General features: G+C 38.6%; 3 protein-coding genes across 4 annotated transcripts in view; 1 reads left to right on the forward strand and 2 right to left on the reverse strand.

Moving 5' to 3' along the window:
- The window catches only part of LOC113675922 (3-oxoacyl-[acyl-carrier-protein] synthase, mitochondrial), a 7,971-nt gene extending 3,367 nt beyond the window's left edge, over positions 1–4,604 (reverse strand). Inside the window, exons 1-9 of one of the 2 annotated variants that reach the window (XM_027192530.2) lie at positions 4,368–4,604; positions 3,271–3,360; positions 3,138–3,164; positions 2,764–2,834; positions 2,510–2,617; positions 1,874–1,945; positions 1,322–1,408; positions 336–487; positions 1–26 (exon numbers count right to left, since the gene is read on the reverse strand). The exon at positions 1–26 is cut by the window's left edge and continues 89 nt beyond it. In XM_027192530.2, the coding sequence (XP_027048331.2) occupies positions 1–26; positions 336–487; positions 1,322–1,408; positions 1,874–1,945; positions 2,510–2,617; positions 2,764–2,834; positions 3,138–3,164; positions 3,271–3,360; positions 4,368–4,407 (673 nt within the window). In that variant the 5' untranslated portion in view covers positions 4,408–4,604. The remainder of the gene's footprint in view (positions 27–335; positions 488–1,321; positions 1,409–1,873; positions 1,946–2,509; positions 2,618–2,763; positions 2,835–3,137; positions 3,165–3,270; positions 3,361–4,367) is intronic. The other variant, XM_027192531.2, reaches the window with a different exon arrangement.
- Positions 4,605–6,697: 2,093 nt separating this feature from the next.
- On the forward strand, positions 6,698–9,359 carry LOC113675918 (aristaless-related homeobox protein A-like). The gene is made up of 3 exons (XM_027192525.2): positions 6,698–6,968; positions 8,223–8,401; positions 8,987–9,359. The coding sequence occupies exons 1-3, from the start codon at positions 6,842–6,844 to the stop codon at positions 9,224–9,226; spliced, it is 546 nt and encodes a 181-aa protein (XP_027048326.2). The 5' UTR covers positions 6,698–6,841; the 3' UTR covers positions 9,227–9,359.
- A 2,184-nt stretch (positions 9,360–11,543) lies between these two features.
- Positions 11,544–16,846, reverse strand: LOC113675856 (uncharacterized). The gene is made up of 6 exons (XM_027192454.2): positions 16,641–16,846; positions 15,455–16,000; positions 15,066–15,292; positions 13,356–14,880; positions 12,452–12,537; positions 11,544–12,177 (listed from the first exon to the last, which is right to left on the reverse strand). The coding sequence occupies exons 1-5, from the start codon at positions 16,711–16,713 to the stop codon at positions 12,461–12,463; spliced, it is 2,448 nt and encodes an 815-aa protein (XP_027048255.2). The 5' UTR covers positions 16,714–16,846; the 3' UTR covers positions 11,544–12,177; positions 12,452–12,460.
- Between the last annotated feature and the right edge of the window lie 4,657 nt (positions 16,847–21,503).

Genomic DNA, 21,503 nt, shown 5'->3' on the forward strand with positions numbered 1-21,503 from the left:
TAAATTTAGTAGTCATGGCACGCATTCTGGATGTAGGACATAAATATAATTTATATATGAATTCACACTCCAGAAAATGTTTAGAATCGTTTTTAGTAGTGTAATGTGGCCTGGTATTTCAATGTAGCAGACATTTCTAATTGACATTTAAAAAAAGAAATTGATGCAATAAGTGCCATGAGATAGACATACACAGGGAATCAACTGGCACACCAACATGCCTGTCATTTATTTTGTAATACAACAGTATGGTATAACTCTCATAAAATTGCTTATAGGTGTGATATAATTTAAGTAAAATCTGAAATCAAATCCTGATGTGGCCAAATTCATACTTGCAAAAGCCTGCCATGGCTAAGGGGAGAATGCAGGCTTCCACGCCACCAGCAACCATCACATCAGCATCACCATGACGAATCATTCTGAAAGCATCACCAATAGCATGGGCACTGGCTGCACATGCAGTGGAGACTGCATGATTGGGGCCCTACGAAAAGAAAGAAGAGACTCTTGCATGAGCTGGTGGAGATAAATAGTGGAGGACACAGGTCTCTGAATCTAAAAGTACCAGTTTGAGCTCCAGCCAGGGTCATCATGTAAAATTCCAGGGTGAGTAACCTCAACCCTTTACAATGCAACTTTAGTTTGCACATTCTCCAAACTGTTCTCTATACATTTCTTTAGGTGCCAAAGTAAAAAATTGTTTGCTAATGAAGATCTTCTTTAGTTGGTGATCATTTCCTTCATACTCATGACCAAAATGTGTGATTCAAGGGTGGCAGTGTAAGGAGAAATTATATGCTTGTCACTCTTAGGAGTGAAAGGGTTAAGGTTATGGTCCCTGATCTCCTTTCAGGAGTAGTAATACTAGTAGATATTTCCAAAATATATGGGGTGATATAACAAAATACCAAAGAATAAGTTGACAACTTGTCAAACATCCCATCCAAGTGGGGGGATGAAACACTTCAATGGAACTCATAATGCAGATACAGAGATAAGATCTGTATGCTTTAGTCTTGAGTGCTGACTTTCACTGAGTGAACAGAAAACATGACTCTGTGAGACAAACACCAGTTGATAACCCTTTAACTTCCAAGATCTCATTTGTAATTCTCCTTACTGTCTGCCATACAGTTCTTGTGATGTTATTTTGCAGAATTTGGTATTGGATCAACTTATAATCCCTTAACTGATATTTTTCTTTATTCTCATGACTTTTCTGCTTGATAGTGTTTTGATGATGTAAAGAGAAATTCTGTCTTGGTCACTCATGGGAGTTAAAGGGTTAAACTTCACTGTACAATATAAAGAAACTAACCTGAAGCCCAAATGTCATACTGACAAGTCCAGCTGGCAAATTATGAAGAACTCTGGGAACAAAAAATGGACTCACTCTTCGATAGCCCTGAAAAAGTTGCTCCCTGTCAGTCCCAGTCAGAAAATATCAATGGTATACCTATCTTTCTTTTAAAAATGCAAAAAAAATGGTTTGCAAAATTTCAGAAATGTGTTGGTTATAAAACACAGTATCTAGTAAGTTACTTGAATTTTGCTAGCTTTGCTTCATATATCATGCAAAATAATGAATTCAAAATAAACATGACAAGCCCTCATCTATGACTTACATTTAACAGTACACAAAAGTTTAGATCAGCATCATCAATTCAACGTGAACATCCTTAAGTAACATCTTTAGTGTCCGTCTTGCAACATTACTCAACATGTTGACTTAATGGCCTGCACTCTTGTTCAAAGAGCAGAAGACCATATCTTGCCAACAAAATGTTGAGCCCCATCCATCAGACAGAGATTATTCAGTGGATAGCATTATCCACTCTTCACACAACAAGGCCCTGTTCTTAAATCTGACCTGATTGTTGAGTGTATCGCCCTCTTGCAGTATGTCCTTCAGACCTGTCATTGCCATCCCAATAGACACACCCTAGGATAAAAGGATCATTTTTAATCATAAGTCTGGTGTTCAAATCCACCATCCCTTGAAACTTCCCTCACAGTGCTTATTGTTATCAGGAAGGAGTCAACTACTATTTTTCAATTAACCTTTCCACTGCCAAGATCTCATTAGTAATTCTTCTTACTGTCTGTGATGCAATTTATATAATGTTAGTTTTGAGAATTTAGTTTGGGATCAACTAATAATCTCCTAATTGACAATTTTCTTTATTCTCATCACTTGCCAGTGTTTGATATTGTTAAGAGAAATTCTGCCTTGGTCACTCATGGGAGTTAGACTCCTTACTGAAAGTTAAATAAATGAAATATTCAGGGATAAAAACAAAATGAAAAATCTCATTGAGATAAAAATGATGAGGAGGTGACTTTGATCAGGTTAGCAGTTGATTAATGCACTGGTGGCCAATTATTTTCAATTTGTTTTAATTGCCAGTGTAGCATTATGACATCAATAATTGAGTTTAACAAGAGACTCCTGAGAGATGACCAGCTAACAATGGTATGATTGTGAAAGTAGAAGCACTTGACTTACTGTTCTTTCTTTTTGTTCTTGCATAACCGGTTTCCATTTACAATCTTCTAGAGCCTCATATGCAGCAACTAATGCAAACAGGCCTTCTGTTGTGGTACTTCGTCTGTCCTAAGGGGAGAAAAATACCCCATCTTTATCCATCAAATTATTACACTTCCATAACTGATTTTTTTAAAATGTAATTAAATTGTGAGACTAATTAATAATCCTTACTATCTTTATTAACATACCATGCTGATGACTCTTTAACTTACCACATTAAGTTTTGTTTCCCAATGTTTCCTGTCAAATTCTCCTGGGTTTGTACCCCTTGGTACAAATGCAGCTGAAATTTAAATAAATAAATGAACAAAAAAACCATTATTGTAAATTTAAAATGGAACCAATGGGATTCACAGTGTTATCAAATTTGTTTGTTTGATCCCTTTCAAGATGCATTGCATTTCAGTTTAATTTTGTAATACCAAATTCTCTCTGTTTAAACTAATTGCATATGGAAGTTTATTTCTTGTTTGTTAGATTAAAAAAGTATTGTCATTTCAGTTTTTCAGAGCAAATTTGACAATTTAGGGTCTAGAATACACTGAAGCCATAACATATTTTAAAAGAAAGAGTTTTATATGCTTACCTATTTTGGCTGGAATTCCTTTGAACTCTACCATGAAAAAACAAAATATTTCATAAGAATATACCATAGATTTTAGTTTCATCTTTCAAATAATTTTGGTGCAAAGAATAATATAGGAAACTATAATTCATACTTTCATCATAAATTTGTGTTATTCCACATTTTCCTTGCAATAAGTTTTCCCAGACTCTGGTTGTGCCAATCCCAAGAGGAGTAACAAGACCTGCAGGGATACCAACATTCAGTTCATTCACAGGTGACACAAGCTCATTTAACCCTTTACACCCCAACATCAGTATGCATATTCTCCATACTGTCCTTCATACATTTCCTGAGGTGCTATTAAGGAGAATTTGTTCAACAATCGAGAGATTCTTTGGTTGGAGATCATTTCCTTTTATCTCATGACCTTAATGTGTGATTTAGCTGTGATATTGTAAGGAGAAATTAGATACTAGTCACTCTTAGGGATCAAAGTTAAACAAGACTGCTCTTCATCAATAAAACACCAACTAATAACTTATGGATTTTTTTAATGAAAATTTACTTCAAACCTAAAATAAATATGTTGATGCCCAAATAAAGACCAGCAACTTTGAGTTATTAATCTTTCCATGCCCAATGTGCAGTTTGATGGCAATCAGTGTTCATTTATAATGTAAAATGCTAAGAGTACTTACAATAGGAGTAGCAAATTATTGAACGAAAACTAAAACCTCACTTCTGTTTCACAATTTTGATGCATAAAAGCAACATTATTGAATAAGTTATGACTGAAACTTCACACACCGAGGTTGGGCTACCTGTGGTTAATTTTGGCTTTGCATTTATCAGTCAAATCTAACAGGAATCTCTCCAGAGTGCCCATAGTATGATCTTCCTAATAATTACATATCTGTCTTTAATCGTCAAATCTTTCGCTGTTTCAAATATAATTTACTCTTCTCACAGCACTACCATTAATTTTGGTATTTTCTGGTATTGGGGTGTACTGCATCAAATCATCAATAGTTTTTAATTTTTCTGTTATTGAGAAGTGGCAGAGAAGGAACATTAAGATGGTTTTTGCCCTTTCCCAAAATGAAATTCTATCAGTATCCGACCTAGACTTCCACAACACTTTACTCCACTATGTTCCTCTCACACCAGCGTTTGTAATCTACTGCCATACTTCACCTCAGAGAGGATCGATCAAAGGAGGATTTGAAAATAGAAAGACACGGGGCTTACCGAGGCCGGTAACAACAACACGGCGTTGAGATTTCCACATCAAACCTCCACAACTTATACCTATGATAGATTTGCAATTTCTTGCTCTCTCGAAAAAAGGAAATCTGGATTGGATTTCTCTCTCAGTATAGCATGTCGGTAGTTTTGTCACAATTTGGCAATATTACAATTCGTAAAGGACACTTTTTTTCAAAACTTTCCGCCATGTTTTTTGGGTAACCAGGCCTTCTAAGTTACAACACCTCTTCTGCCAGTCAGTACTTAGGGTAAACCCAAAACTTGCGTTCACTGGTTCAACAAATCTGGTAATCTTTGATTTCTACGTGTGTACGACAGGAGAGGTCAATCTGATATGCTATTTTTCTTTCCCCAGTCTGCTTTTCTCCTCTTTTTTAGTCTTATGGGCATCCTAAGAGTGGATACCCCAAATATGGGGGGCCATTTGTGCGAAAATATCAATCGCTAACAATGAAACTAAATCGTTAGTGCTAGCAACAAGTCGTAACTGTAAATCAATTTAGTTACCGTTCTAAAATGGTCAATTGTTAGTGCTGAACCTCAATCGCTTTTGTTACGCCGTTCTCCAATTAATCTCCAATTAAAGCGCTTATTGTAAAACGCAGGTGCTCTGACGATGGTGTAAAACCTCTATGACTTGTGTTATTTTTAAAATACAGCCATCGTAACGATGTCTATCGAACACTGCCACCCATCGTTTGTGAAAAATAGAAAATCGCTACCGCAAAACATAGATTGTCGTGCTAGTATCGATTTGTTACCGATTCTAAATTGAACCAGTCTCCCGCTTGTTTGGCAAGATAACCCAATCAAACCTTGCCAGGAGCGCAGTGATGGGCTCCTGACCTTGCTTACTTTCTTGCAATCTGATAAAGGACGTTGAAATCCAAAAAAATTTTGAATATAAACTCTTTTTAATAAATCCTCATCGAAAAGTTATTGTAAATCGAAAAAAAAATCAACTACAAATTCTGATTAGATCACTGTCTCCACAAATGACTTACTAAAAGCCCCAAAATAATTTGCGATCCAAGATTCTTTGTGAAGTTCAGAAAAATGTTTGAAATCGCAGAAAATGACTTGGCCTGTGGTTGCCACTATGACTTTCGTCGTTTAAAATACACTGCAAAAAGTAGAAGCGTTTTGAAGGCTGATTACCAAGCGCAAAACAAATCCAGAATCCTGAATCCCTCATGCGCTACGCTCTGGCGCAAAATCGTATCTACCACTTTCATGAAAGATTGTAGTTCCTCCGAGAAGCAATTATTATAATTTGATGGCGACGCCATTTTGTGCTCGTTACGAAGCAGGAAAATAAAAGACATTTGATGTTTTGCGGAGGCGATTTCTACTTATCTCAAACGATCGGTGGCAGCACTGACGATTGGCATCACTACAATTTCTGTGTTTTACAAATAACACAAGCCGTAAAGGTTTGACACTATCGATAGATTGATATTTAGCGCTATCGATCTACCTTAGAAAACCAGCGATTTATAATTAGCGCTTTTAATTTATGTCAACGGCGTTTGGGGCAACAACACAAGCGATTGAGGTTCAGCACTAACAATTGACCATTTTAGAACGGAAACTAGATTGATTTACAATTACGATTTGTTGCAAGCACTAACCATTGAGTTTTATCACTGGCGGTTGTTATTTTAACGATTGAGTTTTATCACTAGCGGTTGTTATTTTAGCACTAACGATTGAGTATTATCACTAGCGATTGGTATTTTTGGCACAAATGGCTCCTCATACCCAAACACTTGTAATTTGGGTACTGAGATACCAAAAACCACCGTGACATCGTAAAGAGGAGAGACCCTGGGGACGAGCTTATCAGAGACGTGGGTCTTGACGGTAACTCTAAAATAATATAGTAAAATAATATTAATTTCTGCATGAGTCACATTCATTGTGAGTTGATAACTCACACCTTCCTGCGGCAATTCATCATAGGTACCGAGGAAAGAGGATCTTATTTGTCTAACACACTCCATATCCGAAAAAATACTACCCCGCTCGCTCACCAAGGGCTATCGCTCTAAACAGCAGCTTTAGAAACTCTCAACGATGGACGATTTAAACTATCTTAAATAAAATAAAACCAATTATTTTGTAATACCTCCACTGACGCAGCACCACAATGTCTTTAGAAACTTACCCTATTATTCTTGACGCGCAAAGTCGACTGTTAGAGAAGGCGCTAATTACTAATTAAAGCCTACATAAAGTCAGGATGAAGAATTGATCGGCGAACGATTATTAGCGGCAACAAAAGGATGTGTGACGTTGATATTTCGCAAGACTGTAACTGATTCTACGTCATAGAATTGGTAAGTTGTCGATGGCAACATGATACACCAGAACGGATAACTGTCGTCTTTTAAGAGTTCATACAAACTTCAGTCCACACTGCAACATCGACAAACTCTTTTACATCCTCAAGAATAATGGAACAAACTTTCAGGCCTGAGTCTCCTCCAATTCTAGAGGTGGTTATACCGTTTTTGATTAAAGAGGAAATACCTTCCCAACATGAGGGGCAAGAATCGTCAGAGATTCCAACCGTTCAACCGGGTAAGTTTCCGAGTTCCACACCGATAGAGAAACGACATATTTTTATAATTTCATTTTAAAGCCTGCGATTTCAAGAAAAAAGAAGGCAAGAGGAGAGCTGTCCGTGATTTTGGTGTGTTTGTATGGTCAAGGAAGAAACTTAGTTTATTGAGAGAAAAAGGTATCTAGATATCACACAATTTTAGGGCGCTGGATTTCGTTTTAGGCAGTAAGTGCAAAAAATACATCGAATCTTGAGAGTTTCTCGCGACGAAATAGCTTCACACACTGAACGATTGAAGGAGAAGCGTTTTCCTGATAAATTTGCAGTTTCTCGGGGAGATTACATAAGAGGTAAAAAAGGCAGTTATCTTGAGTCAGTTAATTTTCATGGAGAAAGCATCCAGTACTTGCAAATATCAGTAATATTCTTACTTTACATACTATCACTGTTTTTGTCTTGTTTTTCTAAGCTTGCTTTTCAAAGCTGTTCGTTTCGATCGCAGCTGATTGGAAACCTGTGAGAATTCCAGCCTGCCTAGTAAGACAAAACGGTTCGATTTTTACAAAGGGACAATTTAACAAAAGTAAAATTTCAGAGGTTCTTTGATTAACATACTTTTGCCGGTAATGCCTCCTTTCGAAATCAGACCATCTCTATCTTAAGCACTAGCAGAATTTGAAGTTACGAAATGAGACGACACAAAATTATTCAAAATTGATTCCGGTAAACTGTTTGGAATGAACCATAAAAATTTATTCCAGTGAATTTCGATCTAAAATAGTGGTATACCGGTAAAAATGATCGACTGTGAAGCTAGAAATTATGTAATCAGCGTTTCGTATAAACTGCTCATCAGAGATACTCTCTCAGGTTACACGCTCGAAATAGAGTGCATATTAATTTTACGCCTGCATGAAGGAAATTGAGAGTTTTTCTTGTTCCTTCTCATCTCTGAGTCTTGATTCATGGTAAAAGAAAAAAAATAACAAGCTTCCGGAACGCCAGAATGGTGGCTGGAATATCATCTACTGAGTTTTATTTTTGGAGAGTCATTTATTCATATTTTTTCGCGCTCTTCTTTCACATTCTGGAAAAACAGCTACGCTTTTTTCTCTATTTTTTTTCTTTCCGACGGAAATAAACGGATGATAAATATTGATGTTGTCCGGGGTCTATTGATTTTGCACCACGTGACGTGAAGGAGCCAATAAAATCGCGCGAAAATTAATGAGTTCTGAATAAATTTTGTCCTTTGTTCCATTCTCATATAGTGAAACACGAACAAGTTTCTCCAAGCGTCGAGGTGATCAAGAAGCGAGCATGCCGCACTCGTTTCACAATTTATCAAAGAGCAGAACTGGAGGCGGCCTTTTCAGCATCACCTTACTTGACTCCTCACCAAAGGATGGCTTTGGCTTCGAGACTCAGAGTCAAACCTGTCGCTGTGCAGGTAATTAACATGACTGCTTTGAAATATAGAAATTAGATATCATTCATTCAGAACCAGCCACGCACAGAGAAATCTTTGTCCTCCGCAAAGATTCGGACTTTAGGTAAAGTGCACAGTCAAGAGTCAAGAATACAGTCTGCACTCAAGCCAAGAGGGCCACCCAACCAGAACTAATCGTGGTTTCCATGGCATGAGGTGACTAGGAGTATTACGTCTCCCCCCTGGATGGGATACCAGGGGGTGTGTTATCCCATCAGGGGGGAGGGGTTGTACCAAAGGATGCCCCCTTTCGATAAAACCTCGTTGGCGAGCTTGGTCATATGGGAGATTTATATGTTACACAAGTATTCAGTATGCTCCCAAGGTCAGCAGTTTCAACAGCTTTGTGTGGGTAAATCAACAAGGGAAGACTCCACTCTCGGGACAAAAAACATTTGTATTCATTCAGTCAGACGACCAAGCTGAAAATTGACCCCAATTCTTAATCTTATAATTCACGTTTGCCTTTTGCTCGCTCCCCACTACAGTTTAATCCCAATGCACTTTAGGTGATTTGCTCGTCATTTCGTGTCTCTCATTTTTCAGTCATGGTTTAAGAACAGACGATTCAAGTGGCGCAAAGAAGTACGGGAAGGCTCTCACACCTCGCCAGCTGCGCTACCTGCACCTGCACAAGGTATTTCCTTCATGTATCAGCCACGATATGTCTACAGTTCTGGTCAGTTTCCAGTGTCAGCTCAGTGCCAAGGATGTTTCACAAGACAACCATCCAGCGACTCGCATTCACATGTAGACTTCACTCCGTATCCCTATTCTTCTCACTGACCAACTGTAAAATATCTACGTATCTTTGCCTTATATATATATATATGTATATTTATAAATTTTCTCTTTGCCTAAGACACTCCTGAAGACGAGCCGGAGAGGAGGGGAAGAGGCGGAGGTCTTGATCGCAGGAAATAGATCATAATTACTTTTCGTACGCCAGGGCGAAAGAGATTTCCTTCTTTTTTCCTTTTTTTTCTTTTTCTTTTCTTTTTTTTTTTTTTGTTTCAGTTCACAGCGATTGGTATTTCGGAGTGCCCCCAAATGACAGAAAGGCGTTAATCAACCCTCTCTTCCCCCTCTGCCCACACCCATGAATTAAATTTTAAACTACGTAGAATTTTTGGCCAATGAAAAATTTTTAAATGCAAATAGATTTCTATTTGCCTGCTTTTATCTTTGAATACTTTTGACACGTCGCTACGAATCTTATGATAAGACAGTTTTTATTTCCAGTTCAGCAAAAATTAGTATGCGCTAAGACAAAAATTTGTTGCGAAAAGTCCTAGTACATAATTGCATGTTTTTTTTAATATCTTCATAAACCTTGTTTTCAAATCTGGTTTGCTTCCAGTCCCTACTGAGTCTGTTATCTTCAATGAAGGCCCTTTCTAAACGGAAAAGCGCTATGCGATCTTTCAACTTCATTTACAACTTGGTAAATAGATCTATGTTTTTTTACAAATAATTGGTCACCAAGCCAGATACTGGGTTATTGGCTTCATGCTCAAAAACAGCAGCAGGTCTGCTTATTAATTCCTATTTTGAGTGACCAAACGATGTATTTATAATTGAACCTACATAGATCGGCGTTTTAAGATGTGAAAAGTTACTTGCGAAGAAAAACAGTTTTGTTGTTCAGAAAAGAGCCGAGCACGAATGTAAAGAAATCGAAAGTATCATGGAAAAAATGGCAATAGTTGATCTCATGAAACTTGGAAGGATGGAACGCTATTAATGGGGAGATTAAGGTGTGCCCGAGAAAAATCAACTGAATTTATGTCAGTTTTTTTTGAAATAGAAACACCGAAACGTCGAAGGCAAATTATTTCAACATGCATTACCGAGAAATGGTTAATTTGTTAAAATCACTTTATACATTGTATTAGAAATAAACTTGTATGCTGGTATTGCGAAAATAAATCAGTTTTTATTGTTTGAAGAAAGTGCATAGAAATAGTATAGTGCTTTTAGATTTGTTTTTTGCACAATGGCTTTGACATGAAACTTTAAAAAAATCACTCTCTTTCCTATCCCCCCAAATGACTTACGTGACCTATCAACGAGTAAGAAAAATAACTTTTCATTCAATCCTTGATCTACATGGTTTGTTCCCTTAAAGCTCAGCCACCGATCTGGACCTGTGAGGGGATGAATTTTGCCTCATTTTGAGTTTAGCAAATTTCCACCCGATTGCTATTAATCCAAGGGTAGATGACTGAGGTTCGACCTTAAATTTCATACCGAGGTAAAGTGCTCACGAGAGCACTTTCTCAGCCTGGCTAACATGAGCTTTCAATCTTCAACAAGCAGAGGTGATTCAGTGGTAGAATTGTATCTTCCCATGGAGGAGGTCTGGGTTTGATTCTCGGTCATTTTACCTTTTACCGCTCTGCTGAGTTGTCTCTCCCTGTCTTCTTAAAGTACTATACCAGACTGCATTTTCGTGCAAACAAATCAAACGTTTTACATAGGGAGGCTGCAATGATAAAATCTTAGATGCATAGCCAACATAGTCAGGAAGTGAAACAAATCTGGTGTTCCAAACCGTTTTCCTTGTCTTACCAGCTGAAGATCAACGGGTACCTGCACCTCGGCAAGCGAAGCATAATAACCTCATGTATGATGCTATCTGGACATGTAATGATACATAAAAATTGCCACCTTGGTTCAGCTTGGACTTCCTTCGTGGAATTTTGAGGAGAGAGACGTGTTCGTCAAACTCTCATTTAGGCTATATTAAAGTTCACATGACAACCAGGTGGACAATCAGACATGGTTTGATGCTGCTCTGGTTTAAAGATTTAGTGAATGTAACCGAAGAAGTTGCAATTCATAGACCCAACGTTTCGACCCGATTTAGGCGTTGAATAAATTTTTTTCAGGTTCCCGAAACCAGATAGTAATGAAACCGAAGGCAATTTTGAATAAAGCTCGCCATTCAGACGAAGAATGAGTGTTCAACTTCAGGTCTCTTTCCCCTTAAAAGCTTTGATGTTTCAATACCTGAGAAATTCCTAAATTCAAACTTCAGAGTTCTCCAGAGTCCTTTGTGTGAGATTGGCAGAGAGATCACATACCATCACTGAGCTTGGAGTTTAACTTTTTTCAAAACTTTTTATTCATGAATATTCTATACAGTAGCTGGCTAAACTGATGCAGTTAAAGATATATCCTTAAACAAGTAACATATCAATTACACCTAAGATTATATAGCGATGTATATACATAAGTCTCTAGGTAAGTACAACTTTCAAACGTAAAGTAACCTTACAGTTTAACATGTACTTCACCAGCAGAAACAAAGCAGTCAGCCTGTATAGTTACATAACCGTATAGTACCTATGTTTGCCATGGAAAACCCTACGAAGAAACGTTTTTTTTTTTGCTTCACAGTATGAAGAAATGACAAAACTATAACGGAGCAAAACGGAACAAAATACCTCTTTGTGGTTCTACGTTTTTCTTACTCTATACAGTTCTCAGAACCAATCTTCCAAAGAGATCACTTACCGACTACATTATCAAAATGAATATAAAATTACAATGGTGGACTTAGAATTAAATAACAATTAGTCATGAAGAGCGGTAAACAACAGCTTTTAAAAAATCTTGTCCCTGTCGGGCAATGATATCAGGAAATGTTAATCAGAACCTTGAGGAAAGTTTCTTTTCGGCAGAAAAAATTTGCTTGTAATGTTACCAATGTAATTTCATGCCACTTTGCTCATCTACAAATAAAAATTAAAGAACAGAGTGTCACATAGCATTTCTATAATCTGCAGTTAGATAAGGAAGATCGTGAATCTGGTATGGTTCCCAGCTCACGAACGAGTTCTTTGTAGCATGAGGAAATTCCTTGATTTTGGGTGCGACTTCATTCACTCCTTTTGATCTCTTTCTTTGTTCTTATCGACAGTTCTAATTGCTTTGGTGTAAGTCGTACCACACTCAATCGAAATGCATCCTAGACATTTAAAGATAGTTATCATTTAGGGCACTTACCACTTGCTTTTAGCTCGATTTGCTATCAACAACTGTTTCTAGAGACTCCTGTACTGGGTCATCAAGCATGTCTCTTTGAAAACCACCTAAGAGAAATGATTTAAATATATGGAAAATGTTTATGACAAGGGCACCCTCAAGTCTACCTTGAAACAACCCCTCAGTGTAAGGTCCATCAGTCTTCGAGAATCAATCCTTACTTTTTCTATGGAGGTCCAAAGAACATTATTTCAAGTGCGCATATTTTTTTATTTCCTTTTTTTGTATCATCTTAGGACAATTTGACCAAAACTATCATGCTTAAATATTTAGATGACTGACTGAAATAAATGATTATATAGAAAATCAAGAGGTTTTCATTAAATTAATATAAATCACTTTTTCGGTCTGAGTAAGAGTAGTGTCGAGGGGTGTCATTATTGGCCATTATTATGGTGCATACTGCTAGGATTAGCGATGTCGATAGCGTCATTTTTGTAAATAGAGAAGGACAGATAGTAAGTTTTGAGCTCGGTAAAAAAATATAATGAAACATTTTTTTCGTCTTGTCACGAGCATGGGATAAAGAAAAGATTCCGAGTTCCCATGAGGAATTGAACTTCAGACCTGTGGATTCTGCGCTCCGATGCTCCACCACTGAGCCACAGAGACTCTATGGTGAGCGAGGCCCATTACAATTTAAAAACGTGACGTGATCGACATCGCTGATCGCTCATAATAGAGTCTCTGTGGCCCAGTGGTAGAGTATCGGAGCGCGGAAGGTCTGAGGTTCGTTTCCTCATAAAGACTCAGAATATTTACTTTGTTCCATTCTCCAACCCAGACGATTACACTATAACTCCATTTCATTTACCGCTTTCTTGAAAGTCAATTTTAAAAGGATGCCCAGGTGTCGTTTACCTACCTTCTTCTGCTAAAGTGCTGTTTGCGAATTCAGATGGTGCAGTTGCAGTGGGAAACGTACTGTATCCCTCAGATGACAGCGATGATTCTGAATACCCTGGGGACATAGTTGCCCCTGAGTCACTGATGTCAGCTGACGCCGTGTTAACGGAAGACGCAGGCATCGACGACAAGGTGGTTTCATCCTCTGCCAGTGAATCGTCACCTACTGGCGACGATAAGGTGTAGACGGGAATCTCATCCGAATTATCTTCGAGACTTATATCTTGGGACGCATCCTCGTGATAATCATTTAATTGAGATCCATCTACATTCACCACTGTTGGATAAGCAATATTGGTCAGAGGAGGCTCTGCAGGGCCATCTATGACAGCAGGAGTCTTAGGTTCATCTGAAATTCCATTTTGGTCGTTCTGTGAATTTATGGCCTGTGTTTGTTCAGTTTGTTCCAGAGATCCCTGAGTAAAGCTGGCTGCTCGTGGTCCATTATCTATTCCGTACGATGCCGGTTGACTTTGTTTGTTTGGCGGGGCTTCACCGGAATCCAGGTTCTCCCGAGGGTTGCTATCATAAATCGTTGCATCTTTTACAGCACTACTTACTGAAAATATTGCCTTCTCTGAATCATTACCACTTAGAGATTGGCTGGTGTGACTCTCATTCTTTGGTTCGATAGACTCTGTCGAGTCTGAATAAAATGCCTCTTCGCTCTGGTTTGCCATAGTTTGATTTCCTGCAACATTCACCACCGCGGGCTGATCCGAGGGCTCTTTAACACCTTCATTCGATCCGCTAAAATCAGAGTGCATCGTAGTGTCCTTTACGGATGTCTTTCTTTCACTTACATCAACGATTTTAACTTCAGTAGGTTCTTCTCCCGAGCCACTTTCTTCTTCAAATTCTTTGTAATCGTCTTCACTGGCATCTTCATTGTTTCGCACATCATCGAGGGAATCGTCTCCACTCCCTGACGTTTCAATATTCTCTTCTTTCTCTTCTTTGATGTCTCGACTATCACTCTCTGGTGCAGTGGCTGATTGATTTGATTCTGTCAACGTTGCATAAGATTCAGGAGCAACCTCGACAATGTGACGGTCATTTTCGTCCATTGTTGAGTTCCTGTCCAAGCTTTTGGGTTCCTCAGGTAACGATGCACTATCCAGGCGTAATGATGCATTGTCAATGCCATTTTCAAAAGTTTTTTCCTTTTTTCTTAGGGAGATAGTGTTTTCATCGTCTGTTAAAATGTCTTTCTTGGATGCGGCATTCTTTGGATTGGTCCCCTGTACGAGAGGCTTGTCCTCTCTCTTTGTGCTAGCTTGTCGGTCTTTAAGCTGATATTTGTTATTCATATCGTCTATCTCATGAAGTCGTTGTTCAGCAGAGTCCTCGATGGTATCATTAGATACTTCGTGTTCTTGTTTTTCTATAGGACCATACATCTCGTGCTCCGAATAGGTTTCATTTCTTCTGTCTGCCTTTTTTCCTTCGTCACTGTTGAGGTCTTTTGTGGAAGTAGCATCTGACTGAAGGAGAAAAAACAGTTACAGGTTCATTTGATAACTGTCAGGTGATTTTTGGGGAATTGCATGAAGATGTGCTTAATTGAAACCTCATACTCAAAAAATTGGTTTATCTTAATCACAAGCTCCTATATTAAAATATCAAACGCATTTACTTATTGATTTTCCGTTGGGAAGAAGACACTTACTGTGTTTGCTTCACCATTTCCAGAGAAACCACTCTCCTTGTTATGATCACTGCTCGCTGCGTCGAGGGCTTTGTGTAAGAGAGCTTCAACGTCAGTTACAGACAAAGCACTTTTCCGCGAGCCCTCCGGAGCAGCAGCTGGTGTTGATGATGAATCTTCTATGAAATTATTGCCTTCAGTTGAAGTTGTTTCCGATATTTCATTTCCAACTTTATCATCATGGGTTTCTGCAACAAGGTAAAAAGAACCTAATTTTGTGCCTTCCTTTGTTGTTCTTGGTTATGTAAATAGAAAACCCCTAATCGATAGTCCAAAATCATCCACTGAATGGAGGAAACTTGCAGCCAAATAGATTTGCGGACAATTGTTGGTTTCCTATTACAGCTTACCATTCAAAGGGGAAGGAGTTTCCATCTGCGATTTTCTCGGTGACAAACTGCTTCCCAGGTTCATCAGATGCTGGCCAAGGTTGGCCAACAAATTGGGCAAAGACTGTCGCTTTGTCGCTTGCATATCTTTAACTTGCACGTGTAGTTTCAGCTTAGTAGGTAAGACACCAGAAACATGGAAGATATCGCTTCGACGGTGACTTTGGTGATGCTTGTCCGAACCGTGATGAGGCTGGAAGGAGTGTTTATGATGATAATGATGAACAGGGTTTTTGTGGAAATGGTTGTGTTGGTGGAAATGGTGATGCAATGGGTTGTGATGGTGATGATAATGTCGGTGGTAATGATAGTGATGCTTTGGTCTATTGTCATGGTGATGGTGAGGGTGATGATGGTGGTAGTGTAAATGATGACGATGATGACCGTGATAATGATGATGATGATGTGGGTGGTGGGGGTGGTAATGGTGGTGGTGGTAATGATGCGGATGATGGAAAATCTTACGATGTAGCTTTGTTTTGTGTTCTACGCCTTTTGCTCCGACACCTTGAAGAAGAATCGAAAGCCAAGTTTTAAGTAGATTTAGTTTGTTTTCAGAGAAAAAGCCTTATTGCTGCAACTTCTCAGGGTCTCTATGCTTAAAATTTCCTAATGTTTTGATCAAATTTTAAAAGAACTGGCTGAATTGCGGGAACCAGTTCCATGGAGTTTTCCCCTCATGTGTGGCGACCCTTGTGGACACCATCGAGCGTAAAAAAAAAACAACTTGAGCGAGGCAACCGATCTTGGTGACTTATCAATCAGTCAAGGTACAAGACTAAAGAAATTAGTCTCTTTTTAGAGAAAGAAACAGCATAAAACGCCTTTTTAAATTTATGGAAAAGAATCAGCAGAATTCAATTTTTGTAGGATGAAATTTGTTCCGGACTATTACAGGTACTGCCAGTCGACAGAGTGTTACTTGCTTAGTTTACGCCTGGGCCAATTCAAATAAAGGAAACAAAAAGATTAGTAGTGGTCAGGAGAAATCTTTTTTTTTGTATATGGAACAAATGTCTAAAAAGAGTCATCATTCTGACGGGAAGTAATTTTTAAAAGTTGGTATGTTAAACATGAGGTCACAAGTAAACACAGAAATTGTCGCAGTCAAAACCAATGATTTAACCGCATCAAACACTGTTCGTACCTTTGGCGGCGCCATCGCAGGCGTTGAAAATTACAGCGAGAAGCATTGCGAAGAGCACGAGAGCCACATTCATTTTTGTAGCACAGCTGAGGTTTATTTTCAGGACTGTTTCATTTCCTTTCCCTGGAACTGATTGCCGATTTCCTTATCACTTTGGCATGTCTTGTGTCCTTTTGAGAACTTTTTGTTTAAAACTCTGTTCAAAACAAAGAGTTTAGGTGTGTCGATGAATGGTGAAAATTAAAAAACAGCAACAGGTTAATATGAACTATAACCAAAACAAAAGCAAGAGCGGACATTCCAGTCCACGGTCTTTTTATTTGTTTGAATGAAGAGAGGTTCATGAACTTAGAAAGACATCTGACACTCTCTAGTGATAGAAGACAAAGTGGAAACAAAAGCTGAAACTGTGGGTGCTTCATTGGCTTATGCTTAGCGACTTTGAGGAAGCACGAATAACATTGTCTATCGTGACGTTAAACTGAAACCCTGAGCTGGTTTACCCATAAGCCCTTTCTTTCTGGATATCTGTACTGGAGTACATAAGAGATGGCGAGTCGGGCCATGCCTTCTCGGTTTTTACCTAGCAGTCCACTAAAGACAATTGCTTAAGAATTCCGCGTTGCAACACACAGAAAAAAATTAGAGAGACACATCACACATTTTTCACGCATAGTGCACCATCATAATTTCAAGAAGTAAAGAAGTGAGGGTTCCAAATTAAACTGAAACGCAAATTGAAAATAATAGGTGTTCCGGAGTCGTTATGGCAAAGCCTGCAATACAAGTTAACATGCATTATCATAGTATATATAAAATTAATTTTGACGCGCTAAATATTGTTGCATTGTTAGTGCCACACGACTAACATCATAGTATGTTCACCAAGTACAGCTATTAAATCTTAAGTGGTAAACATCAATCAGCGTTCCATGATCATGAATTCTGAAATCTGAGTGGTCACCCTACTCGCTGTTTATTTAACAAATAGATTCCAAGTTACCGTGCGTCTGTTCAGTAATAGAACACAGATGACGTTAAAATGTGGTAAGAACATACGCGCGCTGGTTTCACTAAAGTCCTCGCAAACTATATATCAGAAGAAAGCTTAATAACTACATCTTACGTTAAATATATGATTTAAGCGAATTTTCTTTTTAGGAAGTGTCAGGAACCAGGAAGGCGTGAAACGACCGAGGGTTCTTCTATTGAATTTGTCGGGTATCGGATGCCGCAGCACGAGCTATATACCCTATACAATTCACTCAAAGTGGTTGTAATCCTCTCAAAATTAAATGCAAGATTTTTGCTCATAAAGGTTCAAACAACTTGCGCCACTCCAGGAGATTATCTCGCCTACTGAAACCGCAAACCAATGGCGTCAATGACGATGGTTCAAGATTTCCTGGGAAAGGAACCCACTATTTTATCTCGGTTTCTGTCAGTAGAGCATTGAGAAAGATGACACAATAATATGCAAAGTTTCTTAAGGCATAGGAAAAAGTAGCGACAAAAATGGAAAGACCGGAGAATGTGCTGAGGAGCAGGACAACGAATCGACAGACGGCTTTCAACATTACGATTCGAGGCGATTGTTAATTGTTTTTGTATATATCAAGGCTAGTTCTTGCATTAAGAAAAGGAAACGTAATTTTAACATTATGTTTGGCAGATTTTGGTTTGATGGCGACTTCTTTGTTCGAAATCTGGGCGCCAGCGTGGAGCTCCGCCATTACCAGTCGTTTTCAAAAAGGAATTTTTTTCCTTTTTTGACAGAATGGTACTCTTTCTCTCTTCTTTGGGTCTGTTTTTTTTTTTTAATTTTTTTACCAGGGACTTTTTTCCGCTTTTGATTTTTCCATGAGCAAAGATTTATCCATAAGCAAAGAGCTTCCACGTGTGAATTGTGTTAAGTGCGCGCTGTAAACAAAATATAGAAATAACATGAAAAAAGGAGGGGATTCGCCCAGGTCCGAGATTATGACCCATTCCTGATTTATTAACTCGGGTGCTTTTAAAGATTTCAGTAAATTTGTTTATGGAAACGTTAGGTTGAACTTTTAAATTCGATTTAGACAAATAAAAGAAAAATGGATTTTTCGGCTTCCGAAGGTGGGAAGTAACCTTAAATACTAATATATAATATATCAAGAGAAAGGCCGGTTAATCGTAGCTGTTTGCCACATTATTTGCAATTGTGCACGTTTTGTGATAATATCGGACGCAATACCGATCTACTGCCTGACCTAATCCTGTCTCAGTTAAAACGGATCATTTACAGAGGTGTTCTTTGGGTACTAAAAATGTTTTCATTACAGGACGTTCGTCAGCGATACAAATATTGGAACGTGAGCAGAGCATGTTGCATGGCTTAGTCCTGTTTCTAGTACAAAGGATTACTTACTAAGGCGTTCCTGGGGTATTGAGAATATTCTCCTTACAGGAAGTTCACCTTGGGGAATTAATTTTAAACTTTTAACGAGTAGTTGAACGAGGATAGATTTGGCTGAGTGCAACTGTCCAAAACAAATATGAGTTTAACTCGGAAATATCACAATCGCATGATGTCCGCTTTGGTCTCAGCGAGAATCAAGATAAGATCACGTAAGCGGTGCTTCTCGTAAATTCAATCCCCAAATTCAAGTTTCAATCTTTTTTCACATTTTTTCACTCTTTCCAAAATGCAGAATCTTGCATAGATTCTCTGTTTGTCTCGGAGCTTGAAGGATAGTCAACGATATTACGCACGCGAAGCAACGATATAGATATTGATTGTTTTGACAATCGAGTTTAAAATAGGCTTGACCTTTGTTATATACAAGCTAATTTATGTATAACTTTTTCAGAATGCCTTCAACGGAAAAGAGCATTGTTGGGCGAAGAGTAGTGAAAAGTGGCTAACGCCGGCTCAAACCTGATATGGTAGCTTTAAGAGACTTTCATTGGCGCGAAACAGAATTCGCCAGGATCCTCAAATAAACGACTCTCCTTAAAATACATGTTTGAATACAACAAGTCAAATTTAAGACTTGTTGTCGCAACGTGCTGAATATAGCTAGATACTGGATTAATCCATCATTTTCTGAAGCTAACATTACAGCATTACATTGCGTTTCGTGTATCTGGATCTTGTCCTCATCAAGTAAATATGGGGTCACGGCAGAAAGAAAAAAAAAACCGGCAATACTGAAGACGTTGTTTATCATCTTATCTAAAACCTTTCCTTAAATGTTCTAGGTCTATACAAGGGAAGATTATGTCGTCCATTGAGTGGATAACTTTGATACTTGTCACAGTAGAGACAGTAAACTGGTTCTTGTTTACTTTTGTCAGTTGCTTTTTGGATATTTAGCAGATCTATCAACAAGACAAAGAATTATCAGCTGGATATCTTTCTCCACCCGGTCAGTATTGTTGAGTCCGCGCAGGGTGAGAGGCTAACACTTGCTGTTAACACAGCGTAAATAAATAAATGATTTAATAAGGGCCTGTTTACATGGAGGTGGGGGACCCCAGGTAGGTGAGGTTACCCGCCTAAGTGGGGTAACCCACCTTTCCATATAGTCTCTTATTTTATCTCGATCACGTTTACATGGTAGGTAGGGTGACCCGGTCTGCTGGTATGTTAACTCTGTCAGCCGGGCTGACAATTTGCCATTTTTACATTTCCTAGCCGTCCCATGCAGAGCTAAAACGTTAAAACACAATTTTTTACGTCCTCTTAGCAATGAAACCTCGACAGCAATTTAGTCACGTTTTTACTTTGAACCCAACACTACAATCGCATGTTATGCCGCAGTGAGGACGTTGTACCGTCAGAAACGGTTAACGCATCCAGCTACTGGCAAAATCTTAAAGGAAAATAGATTACGTTTTTTTCGGCAACGTTTTACTGCACGTCGCCGTTAAACTCCCTAATTACAAGTGTGATAACAACCGCGAGAAACTTTACCCCAGCATCCCAGGGTTGTAAGATTAAATGTAAACGTGAGCTTTTTATCGACCTCGGCTAGGCGGGTTACCTCACCAACCTGAGGTCCCCCACTTCCATGTAAACAGGCCTTAAGATTGCAATAGGATTTACACTGGTAATCTGCCATCTCCGTGCGGTTGAACAATTTTTCAGACAGTGACAAACCTCTGGTACCTTCAGTGGCAGCAGACTGAAAACAGTAATGACACTTTTCTCTATAAGTCCGGCAAATAATTTTTTTTACAGAGACTCAATGATACAACTTCATGTTGAAACCATATGCAAGACACTTGAATCTGGTGCGTAGACAACCAGAAAACTTGTCAGTTCTCGCTAAAACATTCCATTCCTTTGCATACTGTACTCTGTCTGTATAACCCTTAAAAGTAGTTAAAAGAGTAAACTGGTCAGCGGAAAGAACGACCCGGCTCACAACTGAACTGCAATTAGAATGTAGTGTCTAATGAACGAATTATACATTGTAGTGCCTAATGAAAGAGTTCAGACGTCTCCGAAGCTACAATTGTCAGTTTTCTCAGGCTTGATACGTACGTTTCGGCAATTGCTCTGAGCAGACTAACTGTAGGAATTATTTAGTCAGATATCATCCTTGATTCGAACATGGGTGATTTACATTATTCATTATGTTTTTTTTCCCTTCTTGTAAAGGGAAATAAAGAATCCGCCAATTGTGACTCGTTACTGACGAGTAGCCCCGTAGGTCAGTTGATACTAGCGCGTAACTTATGTTTCACAGGGAAAGTCTCGCGAGTATTGAAGCCTAAAATCGTCAAAGTCAGTCAACTGCTGCAATTTGCCGCTGCGAAGAACACCTTGTCACCTATCATGTACAAGTGGCAGCCAAACAGGATTTAGATCTCGATAACTCA

This window comes from Pocillopora damicornis, chromosome 9 (assembly GCF_964200805.1).
Source record: "Pocillopora damicornis chromosome 9, jaPocDami1.2, whole genome shotgun sequence".
NCBI classification, from domain to species: domain Eukaryota; kingdom Metazoa; phylum Cnidaria; class Anthozoa; order Scleractinia; family Pocilloporidae; genus Pocillopora; species Pocillopora damicornis.